The sequence below is a fragment of the Fundulus heteroclitus genome, chromosome 2, assembly GCF_011125445.2.
Source record: "Fundulus heteroclitus isolate FHET01 chromosome 2, MU-UCD_Fhet_4.1, whole genome shotgun sequence".
Taxonomy (NCBI): Eukaryota; Metazoa; Chordata; class Actinopteri; order Cyprinodontiformes; family Fundulidae; genus Fundulus; species Fundulus heteroclitus.
The window spans coordinates 39,559,066-39,581,613 of NC_046362.1; the positions used below are offsets into that span (position 1 = coordinate 39,559,066).

At 47.5% G+C, this 22,548-nt stretch overlaps 1 protein-coding gene across 1 annotated transcript; it reads right to left on the minus strand.

The window, feature by feature from the left end:
- Positions 1-1,541: 1,541 nt before the first annotated feature.
- rspry1 (ring finger and SPRY domain containing 1) lies at positions 1,542-21,005 on the minus strand. Its single transcript, XM_036127045.1, has 15 exons — positions 20,765-21,005; positions 16,988-17,591; positions 15,456-15,508; positions 14,213-14,325; positions 13,504-13,630; positions 8,743-8,801; positions 8,445-8,511; positions 6,902-7,033; positions 6,700-6,815; positions 6,263-6,406; positions 6,063-6,174; positions 4,553-4,655; positions 3,630-3,782; positions 2,571-2,675; positions 1,542-2,497 (listed from the first exon to the last, which is right to left on the minus strand). The coding sequence occupies exons 2-15, from the start codon at positions 17,383-17,385 to the stop codon at positions 2,401-2,403; spliced, it is 1,779 nt and encodes a 592-aa protein (XP_035982938.1). The 5' UTR covers positions 17,386-17,591; positions 20,765-21,005; the 3' UTR covers positions 1,542-2,400.
- Between the last annotated feature and the right edge of the window lie 1,543 nt (positions 21,006-22,548).

A 22,548-nucleotide genomic window follows, 5' to 3' on the forward strand; every position in this document is an offset into this window, starting at 1 on the left:
CTGGTCAGGATAGTTTGGATCAGGACCACCATGGTCATCGGACCGCTTTCTGGTACCAGACGCTGCTGCAGAATACACCAGCAGCTCCATGCAGCTTGTCTGCAGAGGGAACCATGAAGTCCTCCAGAACTTCCTGCTAGATGGCTGCATTGACTGTGGACTTCAGAAACCCAGTGGACCAGAACCAGCAGATGACTGGAGCACTTCTTCCTTCCACTCAACTTTCTGCTGGTCTGCTTGGACCCAGAACTGTGAAGGTCTTCAGCAGGGACCTCCTGCGGTTCCCCTCCTGGTCAACGCTGCTGATGACGTCTTCAGCGGCCGGGAACAAATCCCTCTACCAAGGTTCTAGATCAGGGTTCTCCATCCCTTTAGACGCTGAGCGCTGCATCACTGGTTCTGTCATACGCAGCGCTGCCAGTCAGAGCTCATCTTAACTTTATGTAACATAATCATGTAATGCATTTATCATTTTAATGTAAGTACAGGTAGGATTAAAAAGGAAGATAAACTAAATAAAATAACATTTTAGATGCAGCTCACTCCCGGGTCGAGCCGTTTTGGAACCGGGCGCCATCTTGGTGACCCGTTCCAGATGTTACACGAGTTTCACTTTCAGAGACATCTGGAAAAATGACTGCATGTTTGCAGCATATTTTAATGTTTTCAGATGCTGCTGTGATATTGAGAGAAACTGAATGTTGGGTTTTCTTTAAACAGGAAGCCAGAACCACCAGAATTTACTACCAGTCACATGTTTCTCTCTGAGATGAAATATATAAATCATGGGAATTCAGGGACAACCAGACAGGCACATTAACATCCATTTATTACAAATATCACAAATCAAGAAACAGCAATTTCTTAATAAATCACATCTTTGGGAGCTCTGGGCCCTAAATCCTTTATAAAGGTTTTAAATACAAGACAAACAGGAATCTTTACAATCCATCCAGAGGCTTTTCTCTCACATCTTCTCGTAAGGTGCTGCAGGAAACGCCGACCCGTCTCCTGACATCCTCCTTGATCAGCCTCCACAGGATTGTTTCACTAAGTATTCAGGTGATCTGGTATGATTTGAAATGCTCTGAGGTTCTTTTAGTTGCACTAACAACTCTTTTCCTGAACGACATTCTGTTGTCCAATAACTTAGTGACCCGTTTCTACAACAGCCGAAACCCAGAGGCGTCAAGTAGAGAGCTGGGAGAAGGAAAGGAGAAATAAAGGAGAAGGAAAGGAGAAGGAAAGATGAAGGAAAGATGAAGGAAAGGAGAAGGAAAGATGAAGGAAAGGAGAAGGAGAAGGAAAGATGAAGGAAAGATGAAGGAAAGGAGAAGGAAAGATGAAGGAAAGATGAAGGAAAGGAGAAGGAAAGATGAAGGAAAGATGAAGGAAAGGAGAAGGGAAGGAGAAGGAAAGATGAAGGAAAGGAGAAGGGAAGGAGGAGGAAAGGAGAAGGGAAGGAGAAGGAAAGGAGAAGGAAATGTGAAGGAAAGGTTGAGAGGCAGAGGAAGTCCCTCGGTCTGTGGCAGCGTGGCGGCTGACGGCGGCTGACGGCGGCTGTGCTGCTGCTGCTGCTTTCCTGTTTTAATCACGCCTGGCTTTTATTTTCTCTTGGCTGAAATGAGGACTGAGGCTGAAGTAAAGGGAGGAAAACTAGCAGTTTAACTTGTATGAAGAGTATTTATTGACCGCAGCCTGTCCTCAGAGCGGCGGAAGCATCGAGCTGAAGTTCACTCGTCTCTACAGAACACGACCCGCTTTGTTCCGGGTCTGAATGGGTTCAGTTTACTCGTATGACCGGAATTATCTCAGTTTTTAGGACTGATTTAAACCAGTAAATTTGGAAAGTCAATTAGAATTGATCCAAAGCAAAATGCAATATTAAGCCAACCAAATGTGGGTTTTAGGCCTTCAGTCAGACAGAGAACCATGAAATGCTACCTTCAGAGAACATAATTAGCACACTGATGGGTGGCTTTGTACCGTAGACGTGTCGCTGCGCTGCAGGCGGCCATGTTGACCAGCCTGCTGCTGCTGCAGAGTGCAACGTGCTGCCGGGTCCATAGGAGCAGACGGAGCTGCAGAGCTCAGCGTTCCACCAGTCATGAGGGTTTTAATGAGGGTTTTAAAGGTTCAGCCAGCTGTGATCCATGCAGGCCACGTTCAGTCTGGAGAACAACCTCTGAGGAACGATTCAGGAGAACCAGGAGGAGCTCCCTGGACTTCCTACCGCCTCCTCCACCGCCGCCTCACCACACCGCTGTCTGTAAAACGCCGCGGCGCCTTGGTCAGCGCCCCGCTGGGTGCCATGAGAGCGGAGGAGGAGGAGGAGGAGGAAGAGGAGGAGGTGGGCCTCGTGTGCGTCTCCTCCCTGCAGGAGGAGGAGCAGGAAGTTTGTCAGGAGACGTGTGCAATGAGTCTGACTCGGGTCTGGATGTCCTGGCGGCACAGGGGGCACGTCTCTAACTGTAAGGCACACTCCATGCACATCCCCCTGAGGAGACAGACCAGAGAAGCGTTAGCGCGCTCACACCTGCTGCCGTGGCGGCGGGAGGCGGCGCACCTACCCGTGTCCGCAGGGCCGCAGCTCGGTGTCCGCCATGACGTCACAGCACAGCGTGCAGCAGTTGTCCCGGATGCTCACCTGCTTCAGTAAGGCCAGACGGCGGTGTCTGGGGAAAAAAGCGGAGATCATCATCAGGCAGCACTGCAGCCGCTTCAGGCCGCCACCAGGTTCATGCAGAAAATATTAAATATTATATTTATTATATTATATTATATTATATTATATTATATTATATGTAGCATCTGCACATAGCTGTGGGGGTATGACAGCACGGCTGGCTGCAAACTCAAGGAGGTCCAACCACTGACTGTGCAGAGCGAGATTATGAGGCCTTGCAAAAGTATTTGCACCCCTGGAATGTTTGTACATTTCGTCACATTGAAACTATAAACTAAATTTATGTGGAAAAACAAAGAGGATCTGGCATAAAAATGTTTGGATTTTATTCAGGGGTCCAGAATTCCCAGATTCTCTATTTTATCTAGGTCTGGACTTTGACTAGGCCGTTCTAACCCCTGAATCTGCTCTGATCTAAACCATCCCATAATATGTCAGGCTGCAGGTTCAGGCTGGTTCTCCTGCTGGAAGGAGAACCTCCACCTCAGCCTCTGACAGCTTCCCTGTGTCTGCTGCGTACCCACAGCATGATGCTGCCACCACCGTGTCTCACAGTCAGGATAATGTTTTCACAGCAGGGAGGGCCAACATGGACCAAACATCATCACAGCATCTACCGGTGCTAAAGGCCTGAGGGCGGGACCGCACGTCCCTAACTGGACCAGAACTATAACTAGACCAGAACTATAACTGGATCGGTACGGATGTAAAATAATTATCTGAAGGTAACTAAGAATCCATCAATGCAACAAGAACAGATGTTGCAGAGATTCTACAGCTGCTGCGTTGTGACATCATCGCTGTTTTATTCAGTAAAATATGTAAAGAGCTTTACTAAATCTAAAGACTATAAGTCAGCTATCAGCTGGATTGTCCGTCGCAGCAACCAGGACTGCAGCGCCACAGCAGCAGGTTCCAGCTGCAGCAGGAAGCAGAGCTTTACCTGGGCAGGATGATCTTCTCGCCGGGCTTCAGGGAGGCAAAGTCGTTGAAGGTGCTGAACTTTACAGAGGGAGGATGACGGAACGGCTTGGCCCCAAAGTTAAACTCACACTGCTGGTAGGACATGAAGCTGGCTGCTGCAAAGAAGCCCGACCTGCAGGAGTTCAGGTCAGAAACCACAAGCCAACGTGAAAAAGGGACAGAGGTGAAGCTCTGATTCATGACAAAGAATGCTAATTAATGTCGCTATTAGTAAAGCGGTTTAGTGCAGCATAGCATTCATATGTAGTCAGATACTCAGAGGTTTACTCTGAAGGCACAGATAACTGCACCTGCTGGACTTACTGACACCTTGGAAAATGATTAATGTGACTCCAACAGAAAAATAGACTTAATAGACCCAGAAAAATCAGACTTTTTATCTGATTTGGTGTTAAATACTGACAAGGTTATTATAGTGGGTGATTTTAACATCCATGTTGACACAGAATGTGATAACCTTAGCGTAGCCTTTAAAACTATCCTAGATTCAATTGGTTTTGCTCAAAATGTGCATAAACCGACGCACTCTCGGCTCCATACTTTAGACCGTGTGCTGACATATGGCATTGATTGTGAAGAATTAACAGTATTTCCTCACAACCCTGTCCTATCTGATCATTTTTAATAACCATTCAGTTCAATCTGAGTTCTCCACCCCCAAAAGAGGGTTCCATTATAGTAAATCTTTATCAGATAATGCTGCATCAAACTGTAAAGAGTCTGCCCCTCTTTATATCGTCAGTATTGCAGAAATACCCTGCAGATAGCAGCAATGTTGTTTCTTCCCATTCACAAATTGATGCTTTTGTTGATGGTGTCACTTCCTTGTTGCGTTTCGCAGTGTAAAACATGAAATGAGAGAAAAAGATGCTGAGAACGTACGTGGCTGAGGAGAAGACTTGTTTCTCTGGCGGCAGATGATGTCCGTTCAGATAAAAGATCATCTGCTTCTTGTTGAGATCCAACAGGAAGCCGATGGCGTCTCCTACACAGGACATGTTAAACTTTGATCAGAACACAGCCACAGCATATTTTCACCCAGTTAACGAACCAAACCAGGACCTGCATGCGACCCAGTGGTGATTTTAAATCCAGAGACAACAGGTTGGTTAAAACATTTTCTGTCTGAGGAAACCCAGCAGGTTGCCTCCAGTCACTGACTTGCAGAACAACTTACCATACCACACCATGTGGGTCTGTAGGGGAAAAGTGTTTAGATGTAGATGTGTGGAGGCACATCTAGAACATTTGATTCATTTGTTTACTTAATTGTCTTAGGAGTATTATGGACCAGTAGAGATCAGAAACATTGTTGTTATTAAGGACGGCAGGAAGAAGAAGGTTGTGATTAAATAAGTTCCATTTCTTCATAACCCTTTTTAGACATAACCGCTAAATTAAAACTTGAGCTACCTCTATAATTATGCTGCTATAGGCTTAGGCTGCTGGAGGACATCAGGGTCTATTTCTCTCACTCTGCTGAGTTCTCCTACTGCTCTCCAATCTGCATTGTTTGCTGTTATTTCAGCTTTTAACTTTTTGTTCTCTTCATAGAAGGTACACCTGGTCTGGTGTTTTGTTAACTGTGACATCATCAGGGGAGGCAGATCATCCTCTATTACCATCTAACATAGAAAGTACTCCTGGGTCAATGTGAGCTTCTGAGCTTTCTGTGTCTCTGCTCTGTCTTCTCTAACATAGAAAGTACTCCTGGGTCAATGTGAGCTTCTGAGCTTTCTGTATCTCTGCTCTGTCTTCTCTAACATAGAAAGTACTCCTGGGTCAATGTGAGCTTCTGAGCTTTCTGTGTCTCTGCTCTGTCTTCTCTAACATAGAAAGTACTCCTGGGTCAATGTGAGCTTCTGAGCTTTCTGTGTCTCTGCTCTGTCTTCTCTAACATAGAAAGTACTCCTGGGTCAATGTGAGCTTCTGTGCTTTCTGTGTCTCTGCTCTGTCTTCTCTAACATAGAAAGTACTCCTGGGTCAATGTGAGCTTCTGAGCTTTCTGTGTCTCTGCTCTGTCTTTTCTAAGCCCCAGTGGGTGGAGGCAGATGAGCGTTCACACTGAGCCTGGTTCTGGTTCTGCTGGAGGTTCTCCTCCCTGTTAAAGGGGAGTTTTCCTCTCCACTGTCGCTTCATGCATGCTCAGTATGAGGGATTGCTGCAAAGCCATCAACAATGCAGACGACTGTCCACTGTGGCTCTACGCTCTTTCAGGAGGAGTGAATGCTGCTTGGAGAGACTTGATGTAACCTGCTGGGTTTCCTTAGAGAGGAAACTTTCTCACCAACCTGGAGGATCTGATGGAGTCTGACTTTGGAAAGAGACCTGAGATGATATGATATGAATTGGAGCTACAGAAATAAAATAAAAGAGAAATGTGAGCACATACCCTCCTTCCAGCAGGGATGAGAATGAGGTTTACTGCGAGCGTTGTACCAGATGAGCTGCCTGCAGCCATCATATGCACACGAATATTCATCATCTCCAATCCCATAACCCTCCTGTGCAGAGAAAGAAAAAAAATGTTGCATGTTAACAGGAGAAGAGTCAGAAGTTGGGGGGAAGATCATTTAAAACCCTGGTCAGTACATGGTTGAGGAACTTGCTGTCTTTGGTGGCCCATCCAATCTGCATCACCCCAGAAGTGATGACCGTCACCTCGTAGTACCAAACCCCTGAATCCACACAGAAAGTACAACGCACACTCTCAAAAGACGAGGCGTCGCATCGCGCCTGCAGAGGAGCACAAGATTACAGAGAGTGAACATTCCTTCATCTTCTTGGGAAAATAAGAACAAAATGCAGCTGTTGCTTAATATATAATCACAATTCTTACTGCAATACCACAACATGCAATACTGCAGTGGCTAAGTTCTGCTTGGATCTGATATAATAGTTCAGACTCATGCATTCAGGTCTCTGTGCTGATAATATTCCACTAGTAATGGCTGATTTAGATCAACACCACCAGTCTTTACCCCCCCCCCCCCCCCCCCAGTGCGGATCTAGCCAACACACAGACCAACCTCCAGTCCTGTAGGAGAAATCTTCAGGTACTCGCTGACGTCGTTGCTGTTGAGCATGGCGTTGATATTGGTGAGGTTGACCTTTTCATAGGTGAACTGGCGGCCATCTTTTAGGACTGGACAGAGGAAACAGAAGAGAACGTCACTGTGGTTCTGTTGGACTTCACCCGTCCAAGTCCAGCCTTCCACAAGCTTTACTCACACAGGTTGTCCAGACTCCACTGGGAACAGAAGCCCACCTGCCTCTTCAGGTAGTCCGGATGGTCTGCCCAGGCCTCCAGGACAGCCAGCCGGTCGCTGATGGACGACTCAGACACGGTCAGTTTGTTCTCACCTGGAAGCAAGAAGACTCAGGTGTGAGCTCAGGTGTGAGCTCAGGTGTGAGCTCAGGTGTGAGCTCAGGTGTGAGCTGGACCAAGAAGCAGCTCAGACTACGACTAGGAACACGGCTCCAACAGACGAGCTCTGCAGCCGAGCTCTTCTCTCAGATAATGTTTTCACCATGAGCAAAAACACGAGCAGGAGCTAAATAAAAACCTGGTCAACGTTTGGATTAGAAATACATTTATCAGAAATACTTAATAAAAGCAGCTAATCTGGATGGTGAAAGCCTCATTATCACCACACATTGAAAATGACTCAGCAGGACGACTACAGCTCATTTACAGAGACTTTCATGGAGGCTTTCTAGCTTCTCATCAAAAACCTGATTTTCTCAGTTCAGTTCTTTAGGAAATATCCCTTAATGTTGTTCTGGCTGACTCCACAGCTCCTTCCTCCCAGTGTTTACGTCACGCTGATGGCGGCACCGGTTCTGACCCGATCAGGAGTCATTAGGCTGTTCCTCACATGCTGATGCCTTTTTGAACACGCTTCAGAAACTCTGAGGTTTTGCACTTTTTCTCGCATGATTCTGTGAATCAGCTGCTGTCTCTCCTTGATTTAACTGGAATACACTTTATCACCAATAACTGTGTAACATTGTGGTTTTTCCCTGTCTGATGAGTTTATTCTCTTTTATAGCTTAGCTTTACTGTAGCTTTTTATTCACATTATTTAGTCCAATGTATACCTCTGGTGTGTTGTCCCCAGCTCTCATTTAGCTCGTTATCCATAATACTGACGTAGTTTTTGCCTCCGTCACGCTCAAAGTCCTGCACTGTGGGACGATGAAAGGATTTCTGTCGGTTAAACTTGGGCTTATTTTGGTTATTTTGGCATTTTTCTAGGAAGTGAGACTGTGTCATGTGACCTGCTCTGCTCAGGTATCCAGGTACGACTCTCTGAGACTCTCAGAGACTCTGCACCCAAATATCTTCTGATCAACAAGTCATATCAAAACAGACTAAACATGCTAACGTTAGCCTAGCGCTACAGCAAACTGGAGGAAGACTGTAGCCGCGTGTTTGGAAAGTAACTATAAAGCTACGGGTGTTTTAGCTGATGTGTTTCAGGAAGATTATAGCAGCTGTAGAAGCCAGTTAAACTGAGGCTGAGCTGCAGAATCTGCTACACTGGTATGAATTTTATAACCTGTGATAACGGACTGGGAGTCTGCACCGGTAATGAAACCAAACCCTGACAACCTGATAAACCTGATCAGACCTCAGCAGATGTTACGCTGAAATCAACGCAGCGGGCAGAACAAGACAAATGACTGAAAGAGCAGATTATTCAAAAAGGAACAGATAAAAGCATCTTGGTGAACATCATTTACACACTGGACATTGAGGCAGTGGACCTACTTGTCTGGGAGAACTTCTCCAGGGCGATGAGAGCAAACAGCATGACGGTAGGATGGGAGTCGGAGCTCTAAATGGAGACAGAAAAGTGTGTTCAGTCTGACAGAACGTCTGCTTTAAGCCTGCAGACAATAAAAGGTGGAAAACTACCATCTGCCAGCTTTTCCTGATTAAACTGCATTTCTAACGTAGACATCCTGACATGAAGACCCATCATGCATGTAAAGAGCTTTAAAGCTGCGTCTGCTCACCATCACACAATGTGACGCATGAAATTAACCCGAGAGACGGCGCCACTCACCAGGCTCTCCAGAAGGTACTCCAGGGTTCCAGGACTCAACAACCCAATACTGGCTGGTCCTGGAAAATAACGGCAGAACAAACTGTTGGAAGAACCAACATTCAAACAGAAAGTGCTGCTACTAGGGCTAGATTTATTATTTAATTGATTAAATCGGATTTACAGGCTTTTAAGATTTGATTTTTCTCAGATTCAGATTTTATTCTGGAGCCCCGTAGCTACCATGTCAGGACAGCAGTCAGAATTTAGTAACCCACGTTTCCCTGAATTCATGAGGAACTCCTTCAGTCGACTTCTTCAGCGTTTCTCTCCCAGACGTCTCCACAGAGACTCGTCTCCATCTAACCGTATCTTCTTCTCCCTCCCTCTTCTTCACCTCCATCCATCCTCCTCCTGCCTGGCAGCTCCAGCCTCAGCATCCTTCTACTGATGTCCTCACCTTCCCTCCTCTGGACATGTCCAAACCTTCTCTGTCTCCAGAACATCTAACCTGCTCTGTCCCTCTGAGGGACTCCTTCCTGATGCCTCCTGTCTCTTATTCTTCCCTCATCTTCCTCATTCATCAGCTCTTCAAAGTCCTCCTTCCTGTCGGTACATTTCATCTCTAACCTCCATCACTAAGCTGCTCAACATCCTCCCAGCTCTGCCTCCTCCCTCAGGGTCCAACCCGTCACTAGTCTCTGTCCTCCTGGGGACTCCTCACTGTCCCACCTCCTCCTAGCTCTTCTTTCTCTGAGCACACTTCCTGGTTCCAGTAGAAACACCAAGTGTCTCCTTGGTGGCGTTAGCTGTCCAGTCAGGAAGCTCCTCCCTGAAAGCCACACAGCCTCCACCTCTGCCTTCATCCTCTTCCTCACCATCCATCCTGCTCCCTGGCAGCTCTCTCACCAACCTCCACCTGCAGTTCCTCCACCTGCAGTTCCTCCACCTGCAGTTCCTCCACCTGCAGTTCCTCCACCTGCAGTTCCTCTACCTGCAGTTCCTCCACCTGCAGTTCCTCCACCTGCAGTTCCTCCACCTACAGTTCCTCCACCTGCAGTTCCTCCACCTACAGTTCCTCTACCTGCAGTTCCTCCACCTACAGTTCCTCTACCTGCAGTTCCTCCACCTGCAGTTCCTCCACCTGCAGTTCCTCTACCTGCAGTTCCTCTACCTGCAGTTCCTCCACCTGCAGTTCCTCCACCTACAGTTCCTCTACCTGCAGTTCCTCCACCTACAGTTCCTCCACCTGCAGTTCCTCCACCTACAGTTCCTCTACCTGCAGTTCCTCCACCTACAGTTCCTCCACCTGCAGTTCCTCCACCTACAGTTCCTCTACCTGCAGTTCCTCCACCTACAGTTCCTCTACCTGCAGTTCCTCCACCTGCAGTTCCTCCACCTGCAGTTCCTCCACCTACAGTTCCTCCACCTACAGTTCCTCTACCTGCAGTTCCTCTACCTGCAGTTCCTCCACCTACAGTTCCTCTACCTGCAGTTCCTCCACCTACAGTTCCTCTACCTGCAGTTCCTCTACCTGCAGTTCCTCCACCTGCAGTTCCTCCACCTGCAGTTCCTCCACCTGCAGTTCCTCCACCTACAGTTCCTCTACCTGCAGTTCCTCCACCTACAGTTCCTCTACCTGCAGTTCCTCCACCTGCAGTTCCTCCCTGCAGTTCCTCTACCTGCAGTTCCTCTGCCTTCATCCTCTTCCTCACCATCCATCCTGCTCCCTGGCAGCTCTCTCACCAACCTCCACCTGCAGTTCCTCTACCTGCAGTTCCTCCACCTGCAGTTCCTCTACCTGCAGTTCCTCTACCTGCAGTTCCTCCACCTACAGTTCCTCTACCTGCAGTTCCTCCACCTGCAGTTCCTCTACCTGCAGTTCCTCTGCCTTCATCCTCTTCCTCACCATCCATCCTGCTCCCTGGCAGCTCTCTCACCAACCTCCACCTGCAGTTCCTCCACCTGCAGTTCCTCCACCTGCAGTTCCTCTACCTGCAGTTCCTCCACCTACAGTTCCTCTACCTGCAGTTCCTCCACCTGCAGTTCCTCTACCTGCAGTTCCTCTGCCTTCATCCTCTTCCTCACCATCCATCCTGCTCCCTGGCAGCTCTCTCACCAACCTCCACCTGCAGTTCCTCCACCTGCAGTTCCTCTACCTGCAGTTCCTCCACCTGCAGTTCCTCCACCTGCAGTTCCTCCACCTGCAGTTCCTCCACCTACAGTTCCTCTACCTGCAGTTCCTCCACCTACAGTTCCTCTACCTGCAGTTCCTCCACCTACAGTTCCTCTACCTGCAGTTCCTCCACCTACAGTTCCTCTACCTGCAGTTCCTCCACCTGCAGTTCCTCTACCTGCAGTTCCTCTGCCTTCATCCTCTTCCTCACCATCCATCCTGCTCCCTGGCAGCTCTCTCACCAACCTCCACCTGCAGTTCCTCTACCTGCAGTTCCTCCACCTGCAGTTCCTCCACCTGCAGTTCCTCTACCTGCAGTTCCTCTACCTGCAGTTCCTCCACCTGCAGTTCCTCCACCTACAGTTCCTCTACCTGCAGTTCCTCCACCTGCAGTTCCTCTACCTGCAGTTCCTCTGCCTTCATCCTCTTCCTCACCATCCATCCTGCTCCCTGGCAGCTCTCTCACCAACCTCCACCTGCAGTTCCTCCACCTGCAGTTCCTCCACCTGCAGTTCCTCCACCTGCAGTTCCTCCACCTACAGTTCCTCTACCTGCAGTTCCTCTACCTGCAGTTCCTCTACCTGCAGTTCCTCCACCTGCAGTTCCTCCACCTGCAGTTCCTCCACCTGCAGTTCCTCTACCTGCAGTTCCTCCACCTGCAGTTCCTCTACCTGCAGTTCCTCTGCCTTCATCCTCTTCCTCACCATCCATCCTGCTCCCTGGCAGCTCTCTCACCAACCTCCACCTGCAGTTCCTCCACCTGCAGTTCCTCCACCTGCAGTTCCTCCACCTACAGTTCCTCTACCTGCAGTTCCTCCCTGCAGTTCCTCCACCTGCAGTTCCTCCACCTACAGTTCCTCTACCTGCAGTTCCTCTACCTGCAGTTCCTCTACCTGCAGTTCCTCCCTGCAGTTCCTCCACCTGCAGTTCCTCCACCTACAGTTCCTCTACCTGCAGTTCCTCCCTGCAGTTCCTCCACCTGCAGTTCCTCCACCTACAGTTCCTCCACCTGCAGTTCCTCCACCTACAGTTCCTCTACCTGCAGTTCCTCTACCTACAGTTCCTCTACCTGCAGTTCCTCCACCTGCAGTTCCTCTACCTGCAGTTCCTCTACCTGCAGTTCCTCCACCTGCAGTTCCTCCACCTGCAGTTCCTCCACCTGCAGTTCCTCCACCTGCAGTTCCTCCACCTGCAGTTCCTCTACCTACAGTTCCTCCACCTGCAGTTCCTCCACCTGCAGTTCCTCCACCTGCAGTTCCTCCACCTACAGTTCCTCTACCTGCAGTTCCTCCACCTACAGTTCCTCTACCTGCAGTTCCTCCACCTGCAGTTCCTCCCTGCAGTTCCTCTACCTGCAGTTCCTCTGCCTTCATCCTCTTCCTCACCATCCATCCTGCTCCCTGGCAGCTCTCTCACCAACCTCCACCTGCAGTTCCTCTACCTGCAGTTCCTCCACCTGCAGTTCCTCTACCTGCAGTTCCTCCACCTGCAGTTCCTCCACCTACAGTTCCTCTACCTGCAGTTCCTCCACCTGCAGTTCCTCTACCTGCAGTTCCTCTGCCTTCATCCTCTTCCTCACCATCCATCCTGCTCCCTGGCAGCTCTCTCACCAACCTCCACCTGCAGTTCCTCCACCTGCAGTTCCTCCACCTACAGTTCCTCTACCTGCAGTTCCTCCACCTACAGTTCCTCTACCTGCAGTTCCTCCACCTACAGTTCCTCTACCTGCAGTTCCTCCCTGCAGTTCCTCTACCTGCAGTTCCTCTGCCTTCATCCTCTTCCTCACCATCCATCCTGCTCCCTGGCAGCTCTCTCACCAACCTCCACCTGCAGTTCCTCCACCTGCAGTTCCTCCACCTGCAGTTCCTCTACCTGCAGTTCCTCCACCTACAGTTCCTCTACCTGCAGTTCCTCCACCTGCAGTTCCTCTACCTGCAGTTCCTCTGCCTTCATCCTCTTCCTCACCATCCATCCTGCTCCCTGGCAGCTCTCTCACCAACCTCCACCTGCAGTTCCTCCACCTGCAGTTCCTCCACCTGCAGTTCCTCTACCTGCAGTTCCTCTACCTGCAGTTCCTCCACCTGCAGTTCCTCCACCTGCAGTTCCTCCACCTGCAGTTCCTCCACCTGCAGTTCCTCCACCTACAGTTCCTCTACCTGCAGTTCCTCCACCTGCAGTTCCTCCCTGCAGTTCCTCCACCTGCAGTTCCTCCACCTACAGTTCCTCTACCTGCAGTTCCTCCCTGCAGTTCCTCCACCTGCAGTTCCTCCACCTACAGTTCCTCCACCTGCAGTTCCTCCACCTGCAGTTCCTCCACCTACAGTTCCTCTACCTACAGTTCCTCTACCTGCAGTTCCTCCACCTGCAGTTCCTCCACCTGCAGTTCCTCCACCTGCAGTTCCTCCACCTGCAGTTCCTCCACCTGCAGTTCCTCCACCTGCAGTTCCTCCACCTGCAGTTCCTCTAGCTGTAACCCAGCTGCCTGTGCAGGAAGAACTTTCACTGCAGCCGTCTCCCTCCTGGTCTACCACCAGCCGCCTCCTGCGCTGCTGTTCTGGAGACCCGGCCGTCTCATGCAGTCACCGAGCGACACATGCTGACGGTACCTGCCAGCTTCTCTGCCAGGCATCCCAGAACCGCTGTGGTGTTTCTGTGTTTGGCCGGGTTGAGAGCGTCCTGCTGGGCGACGGCAGCGCTCAGGCTCAGCATATCAGAGAGCTTCTGCAGGGCGTCCTGGAGGAGGGAAACACACCGTTACTCTGACGTCTGAAGACGTCTGAAGACGCACATAAAGGCTCTGCTGGAACAAGATAACGATGAGAAGAGCAGAGACGGAGTCATTCACTGCAAAAATGATCTAAAAATAATTACAATTTCCTTTAAATTTGTGTTTTTGTCCGAGATTTGAGCAGGTAAGTAATATTATGAGTTGTTTGACCCCTAAAATAAGGTAATTAGACATCCTGCACTTGAAATAAGATGATGGAGATGAGTTGTTCCTATTTTAAGGGCAGATCATCTTATTTAGCTGCTGAAATCAAGGACAGATACACTCATTTTAAGAAAATATTACTTATTTTTAGTTCTGTTTTTGCAGTGTCCAACAGAGAACCGGCTGACGTTCATCAGTGGAAGCAGATCAATCAACGGTTGATTTATAGAGGAAGGAGGAGGTGTTGGTTCCTACGAGGAGGGACGGAACCTGCTCTGGTGTTAAAACTATAATTTCTGTTCACAGCTGGAGTCTGTAGGCCTGTTACCAGAACCAGAACCAGAACCAGCGGACTGAGGTGAGCGTGTGAATGAAGGCCAGACCTTGGTTGGAAGAGGACACTCGTCCAGCAGGAGGGTGATAACGGCAGGACCCAGCGGGTCGTCCAGGGGGATCACTCGGATCAGAGACTGGACCACCTCCAGCCAACCGTCGTCTGAGAGAGGACACACAATTAGACACAATTAGACACAATTAGACACAATTAGGAGCAATTAGACACAATTAGACACAATTAGGAGCAATTCAGTTCACTGAGACCATAAATACGCTCATTTTCCCTCCATCACTTAAAATCAGTCTCACACATTTTAAAAACCTTTTCTGAAGGCGTTCATGGACACAGGGGCTTGACAAATGTTTTATATCAACAATATTTTTAGCGATAAAAAGTGTTATTTATTAACATCAGTTTTTAAACAGCACTATAACATTTTTTATTTTTTCCTCTTGTGTTTAAGTTTCCCATAAATTGATTCCCTAATTGTTTAGTTCCTCCTTGATTGTAATGAGCAACATAACTGCAGATGGAGATTAATTATGGAAACAGGCGTTTCCTCCTGATAACGAGGCTCGTTTCCACCGCTGCCTCGTTTAACAGTCCTGATGATGAACGATTAAACAATGCAGCTCATCAGGCTGGCTGATCAGGCCGCCTCACTTTCAGGGAAAGTTTCTGTTGGTTAAAGGCATAAAGGCTGGAAATACACAGCAGAACCAACACTGAACAGGCTGAGAAGGAAAGAAGGACTCCAGTCAGCAGAAACCAGGTATTAACCGCATGGATCAGCATTCAGTGAGTCTGTCATCACCGGCTGAAAGCAGCTCGGCTTTCTCTGCTCAGGGACACGCTGCTCCTCAGGGAAATCTGGAATGTGGAAGCAGACGTCCACTTCATGTGTCTCTTTAGACCGATAAAAGCTTCAGCCGCTGCCTGACGTGTCACACCTCCCATTTATGCAGCAGAGCCAAGAGACCAGGAGAGGTAGGAAGCAGCTACGAGTCAAACAATGCAGAGGATTTCAGCAAAGTGTTAGAAAATACTAGAAGAAGCTAGGTTCCTGAAGAGGAGGAGTCTGTGAATGGCTCCTCAGGATGAAGAGAAACCAGGTTTTATCTGCAGGCGTTCTGCTCATGAGGGAGGAAACGGGTTTTACTGCAGTAACGGCTCCATCCTTTCAAAGCTTTCTAAGCTTTCTAAGCCTCGGTGTGTCAGGAAGGAACTTAACGCTTTGCTTTAATGTCCAGGTTCTTCAGATATCTGAGGGTTTCTGGTGGTGTTCTTACCGGTTTCTGCCATTTCATGCAGGGTGATCATGGAATAGGGCGGCTCCTGGTCACTGAAAGACAGCAGAGGATAGATCAGCTTTTCATGGACGATGCAGCGGCTGACGTCACCTGAACACAAACGTTAGTTTAGCTTCAGGAGCTTCAGGAGCTTCAGAGCTCCGAGTGCCGCTCGCTCAGATGCTCCTTACAGGACGACGTCTGCAGCGGGTCCTGGACGCCCCTGGACCCGCTGCAGGGGGGGGGGGGGGGACTTCTCTCTCTTCTTCTTTGCAGCTTAACTTTAAATGAGCTTTTTATTCATATCATTTAACCTAAAATCATTTGACCTGTTGTTGTTAGCGGCGCGTCGCTAGCTGCTTCTGGGGGCTCAGGTTTCTCTAACGCATGAGAAGCTCCATAAATCAGAGCGTTCCTCTCTGAATCCTTTATTCTACCAGCAGAGAGCCACTGGTTAGAAACGAGGACCAGCCACGGACAACACAGACCCTCCTACAGGTCTGGATGCCTGCTGGGCTGTTTAAGCTCCTTCAGAGGCATCCATAACCAAAATGTTCAGTAAATATAACGGCTCAGGTCAGACTTTAATCAACACAACCTCAACAGCACCTGTCAGAGAAGCACTGTTACTATTATTACTATTAATTACTATTACTAAGCACTAATTAGACGGCCGTGAGACCCAGACATCTTCACAGCTCAGCTTTTATTTCCACCAGCGGTTCCTAACCCTGTGGATGGACTGAGCTCCTCTGGTGTAGCATAACAAGCTCAGCAGCACCTAAAATGAGCCAGCAGAGCTTAAATGCACGGCTCAGTAAACGTCATGATGCTGGAGCTCAACTCAAAGTGACGGCGCTAACTAACCCTAAAGCAGCTCTGTTCTAAATGTGCAAAGCAGAAGTTAAAGTGTCCCGTCATAGTGAGGAAGAAGACACAAGGCTAACACAAGGCTAACACAAGGCTAACACAAGGCTAACACAAGGCTAACACAAGGCTAACACAAGGCTAACACAAGGCTAACACAAGGCTAACTAGTTACACACACAGGTCAACTTGTAGGTTAGAAACATTTAATCAGTCCAGCAGCTGAAGGAAGCAGGAGAGGAAGAACGTCGCCTCGTTAGCTACACTACGCTCATTCAGCCCAGCTGTCCTCTCAACTGCCGCCCCCCCCCCCAAGTTTTAACCTCACCCTTGTTTACTAGACTCCAGACGTTTAGCATTTATCGTTCTCAACACAATTAAAGGTTAGTTTTAATGAGAACCTGGGTGTTAGAACCCAAAGAACCACATTTAGCACAGATTGAGGCTCCATAGTTGTGATTTCTGAGGATATCTTCCCTGCAAAGACTGCAATAAAACCAGAGAGGGGGTTTTACACAAAGAACAAGTGATGATGAAGATGATGATGATCATCATCTTCATCACCACCGGCTCTTGGCCTGTCTTAAAGGACGCTTCCAGGGACACGGCGAGCAGCAGCAGCTCTGAAAGAGATGTGCCTCCAGCCGCCGCTGATCTGGACTTACTTGTCCACCAGCGTCCTGATGACAGCCAGCGTGTCCAGCACCAGGCCATCCACGTTTTGTTTCTTGCGTCTCGGCTCATGAGGCCCCCTCCCTCTGCGCGGCGGCCGGACCGGGTCTCTGGGCCGACTGCTCCTGTCTGCGGCGTCGGCACCAACGGCTGCGCTGTGGTCCACCCGTCTGCTCTGAGCTGAGGTCGCTCTAGACGCCGAGCCGTGATGGTGGTCCTCCAAGTCGCTGTCCTCTCTGCACACGCAGCTGTTACCCATGGTGCCGAGGCCGGAGACCGCCCTGGCGAGGCTGTCCCAGGACGGAGGCAGCGGGGTAGAGGAGGAGAGGAGGAGCAGAACCTGGGCGAGGCTCCTGCAGGCACAGAAAAGGATCCAGGCAGCTACTATCATATCATTTGGAGATCTTTGTTTGGCTCGTCTCTGTAGGCTGGGCGGGCTCGGCGTCTCTTCTCATTCTGTTGCCACGATCAGATTCGTTTGGGATTAACAACACATGATTAAACGGAGCGACTCGGGACCGATGATGGAGCAAGAACAGCTCTACACATCATCGACGGCTGCAGATCCAGGGAAGTGCTCCATCTAGACCCGCATAGCTGTGAAAACAACAAGCAGACAGAACATGTGGACCTCCGTTAATTCATGTGATCAGAACATGTGGACCTCCGTTAATTCATGTGATCAGAACATGTGGACCTCCATTAATTCATGTGATCAGAACATGTGGACCTCCATTAATTCATGTGATCAGAACATGTGGACCTCCATTAATTCATGTGATCAGAACATGTGGACCTCCATTAATTCATGTGATCAGAACATGTGGACCTCCATTAATTCATGTGATCAGAACATGTGGACCTCCATTAATTCATGTGATCAGAACATGTGGACCTCCGTTAATTCATGTGATCAGAACATGTGGACCTCCATTAATTCATGTGATCAGAACATGTGGACCTCCGTTAATTCATGTGATCAGAACATGTGGACCTCCATTAATTCATGTGATCAGAACATGTGGACCTCCATTAATTCATGTGATCAGAACATGTGGACCTCCATTAACTCATGTGATCAGAACATGTGGACCTCCATTAACTCATGTGATCAGAACATGTGGACCTCCATTAACTCATGTGATCAGAACATGTGGACCTCCGTTAATTCATGTGATCAGAACATGTGGACCTCCGTTAATTCATGTGATCAGAACATGTGGACCTCCGTTAATTCACGTGATCAGAACATGTGGACCTCCATTAATTCATGTGATCAGAACATGTGGACCTCCATTAATTCATGTGATCAGAACATGTGGACCTCCATTAATTCATGTGATCAGAACATGTGGACCTCCATTAATTCATGTGATCAGAACATGTGGACCTCCATTAATTCATGTGATCAGAACATGTGGACCTCCATTAATTCATGTGATCAGAACGAACGCAACAAAAGAGCCGAGAACAGACAGAAAAATCAACATTCACCACAAAAAGCTCAACTGATCTTTTAAACACCATTCCTGGCCAGACAGACTCTGGAGCTCCACCTCCACGGCGGGACTAACCGGGTCGGCGCCATCCGCTCACAGCCAGATAACTACGGCTGTGGCGCTAAAAGCTGTTCTTTAATTTGCAGACGGTGAAACACGTCCCGCCATGGAGCGACCAGCGAACGATGAAGCCTAACCCACGGACACTCACTCCTTAATCAAGGCAACAATCTCCGTCTGTACCTTAGCTGATATGGTGGCAGTAAAGCACTGCTGCATTATGGGTAATTCTGCCACAGAGTGACCGTAAAGTCCCGCCTCCCGCGCTGTGATTGGTCCAGTCTGACCTATGCTCCGGCCAGGCTAACACTTTATGTGAACTTTAATCACAAGCAAATAAAGACAAACAACAGTAGTTAAGAGATTTATTAGGCGGTTCAATCGTTGGATTTAAAGTCTTTGTTTAAACTATAATTTGGATCATTTTCTAAAGAGCGCAGCCAAAAAGAACTTTAAACAGTCTCTAAAGTTTTAATAATATTGTCAGAGTTAATTTCTTTCACATGGATCGGCTTTAAGAAATGTTCGACTGAGCTACGATCCATGAAAAGATTACAGAAAACGGGAGAAGGCTTTTTCCAGTCCAGGGTTCCTCTGTGGCTCTAAGCCGTCAGCTGAGCTCTCCTGCATGAAGCTCCTGAAGCTGGGACCAACTGTACACCCAGAGTTGATCTGAGTTTCTCTCCTACATGAAGCCACTGAAGGAGCTTCTGCTGCATCATTTTACACCAACATAGAAAGTACTCCTGGGTCAATGTGAGCTTCTGTGCTTTCTGTGTCTCTGCTCTGTCTTCTCTAACATAGAAAGTACTCCTGGGTCAATGTGAGCTTCTGAGCTTTCTGTGTCTCTGCTCTGTCTTCTCTAACATAGAAAGCACTCCTGGGTCAATGTGAGCTTCTGAGCTTTCTGTGTCTCTGCTCTGTCTTCTCTAACATAGAAAGCACTCCTGGGTCAATGTGAGCTTCTGAGCTTTCTGTGTCTCTGCTCTGTCTTCTCTAACATAGAAAGTACTCCTGGGTCAATGTGAGCTTCTGAGCTTTCTGTGTCTCTGCTCTGTCTTCTCTAACATAGAAAGTACTCCTGGGTCAATGTGAGCTTCTGAGCTTTCTGTGTCTCTGCTCTGTCTTCTCTAACATAGAAAGTACTCCTGGGTCAATGTGAGCTTCTGTGCTTTCTGTGTCTCTGCTCTGTCTTCTCTAAGCCCCAGTGGGTGGAGGCAGATGAGCGTTCACACTGAGCCTGGTTCTGGTTCTGCTGGAGGTTCTCCTCCCTGTTAAAGGGGAGTTTTCCTCTCCACTGTCGCTTCATGCATGCTCAGTATGAGGGATTGCTGCAAAGCCTGCTCAAAATCAATTGGACTTGTTTAAAAAGAAAACTTTACCAAATTAAATAATAACTAGAATCAAATCGGGATATATGTAAGGTAAATTTATTTATATAGCACTTTTCAGCAACAGGATGATTTAAAATGCTGTACATGAAATTATATACATATGTAAATTCATTTTGATCCCTATACACAACCAAATTGTTTTAATGGTGTATTTCTGTACGTAATCGACTATTTGCGTTGTAAGGGGACCTGGATATGTCACTTGATAGAAACTGGCTCCTTATAAATTAAGTCAATTGTGATTAGAATGGATTGAATGAAAACCTAAAGAGACTCTTATGACATCCAATAAGTAACAATAAAGTGTTCTGGTATGCCAATTTAAAGACAATATAAAAGTACAACTCAAAAAGCTGCCAACTGGATCAATGCCTGTAAACCCCAGCCATATATTTCAAAAATGATACGTAAGCAACATGTTATGCAAGTCATGTAATCTCCTTAAAGAGGAAATTTACCCATTAATCAAAGAATTTCTTCCCGTTATTTGTGGTTTACCTCCAGAAAACTGCGGGGTTCGTGCTAATTATGGGGAGCACTCAATATAAAGCAGTGACAGCTGATCAGTAACATTTATTATCATCAAAACATGTTGACAAACAATAGCTTTTTAGTTAGCCTTGCAGGCTAACGGTATTTAATAAAATCATAGTTTAACAAACTTTAACTAATATCTTCAACTCTTAATGTGCTCTACTTTAAATATCACAAAGCTGTAGTATGAACCGCGTTAAAACGCAGAAAATCCATAACAAAGTAGCTAAAAGCTCCGCTGTGCTAGAGCTAACCTGCTAACTGCTAGCCTAGCTGTACCAACCTCCGCTTTTCTCCTCAGACAGCACCAGGAACAGCGACGGAAAGCCAGAAGCCCAACTCCACTGAAGCACTGCGGTACGTTCACGCGGCCTGGATTTCATCTGCAGCACCTAAATGTTCGGTTATATATAAAATACGTTCCCAGATAACACACCAATGGACAGGCTACAAAGCTAAGCTAACTACTTGGTAAGTTCCGCGTAGCGTCGGCAGCTCTTCTTCTTCTTCGTCCTCCTGTGGGTTTCATTGGCGGCTGGAAAAGATCTTACGGTACGCACACCGCCACCTACTGGTACGGAATGTAGGACAAAACATATTTATTCTGTGTATTTACTATTAATGATCAAATCCTATCAGTCAACCTCGTTCTCCTGAAAAAATAAACTAGTATTTAAATTACTTCATGTGCTGATTTTTGTGGTATATTTATTACATTAAACGTTTAATATTTGTTAATTTTTCCTATACCTCTTTCTCTCTCATATCTCCAACATGCTAAAATTAAATGTTCTACAGTTTCTCTCTCACCACAATATTGACAATATTGTAAATAGAGAACTGTTGAGTCCAGTGTGCCCAAATCTTAATCTTCTTAATAATTTGTCTTCTCTTTTGTCTCTCCTTCCAGTTTTCTTCTCTCTCGCTCTATTTTGTGCTTTCTTCATTCCATTCTTTCTGCCACTTCTTCTCTTTCAGTTTTGTTTTATTTTACTTTTTCCTTCTGATTTGCTTATAGCTACTGTGAAGCTGATTTGTCCTTTCATAGTCCTGCTGAGATCTGTCACCATTAAAGATAACAAAGTGTTATTTTTCTCCTCATCAACACAAATTGTGACCACTGCCTGTTTAATCTGTCTGCCTGGGTCAGATGACTGTTGAAGCATCTCCTGTTGATGGATAGATAAATGTTATTGCAGACTCACAGTTCATAAAGCATACAAACTCATAAAAAGACCCCTAATGTTTCAGGAAGCAGTGATTCAGTGTTAGTCTGTAACAAGATGATAATCACTCATTCAGTTAAGAAATAAACTTATACTTAGAGCTTCTTAAAACCGCCATCAGTGAGCTGACGTCAGCAGAAACAAACAGTTCACTGGTGCTGGCCCATCTGGGCTTTTATACCACACATTTCTTAATGCATCATAATAAGCCACTCTCAGTCTCTGACAGCTGTAACTCCACCATGAAGGGCGTGGCGGCCTGGTGGTCAGAACAGGCTGCAAGCACCTGGTCCAAACCCTGCAGACTGCCACTGGGTCTTTGGATTGCTCCCTGGGCGCTGTGAGCTCCCCGCTGCTCCCTGAGGGACGGGTTAAACGCAGCAGAAGACACATTTTGTTGGAATGTGTAGGTGCAATGACAGAGAAAGATTGCTTCATTTCTTCTGCTTTATAAATGAGCCGTACAGGAACTTTACGACGTAAACAAGTTCAGTTCAACTTCATCAGAACAATATCCACATTTCTGAGATAGGCCATTAACTATAACATCCAACACTGACGGTAAATGTCCTCCTCTGACAGACGGTCTATCAACACATGACCAAGATAGTTTACTTCATCTGTGACACTCAGCAAGACATCATAAATCTCAAAGTTTGGGAATGTCCAACATTCATTCTCTTTAGTTCCACAGATCTACACTTTTAGATGGATTGTGTCGTTCACTTTACACCGAACACACCTGAAGGATCTCCTGCAGAGCAGCTGAGCTTAAAGACATTAGATGCTTTACTGCACCGCTAACAACACAGCCAGTTTACACAGCTTAACTGCTTAGATA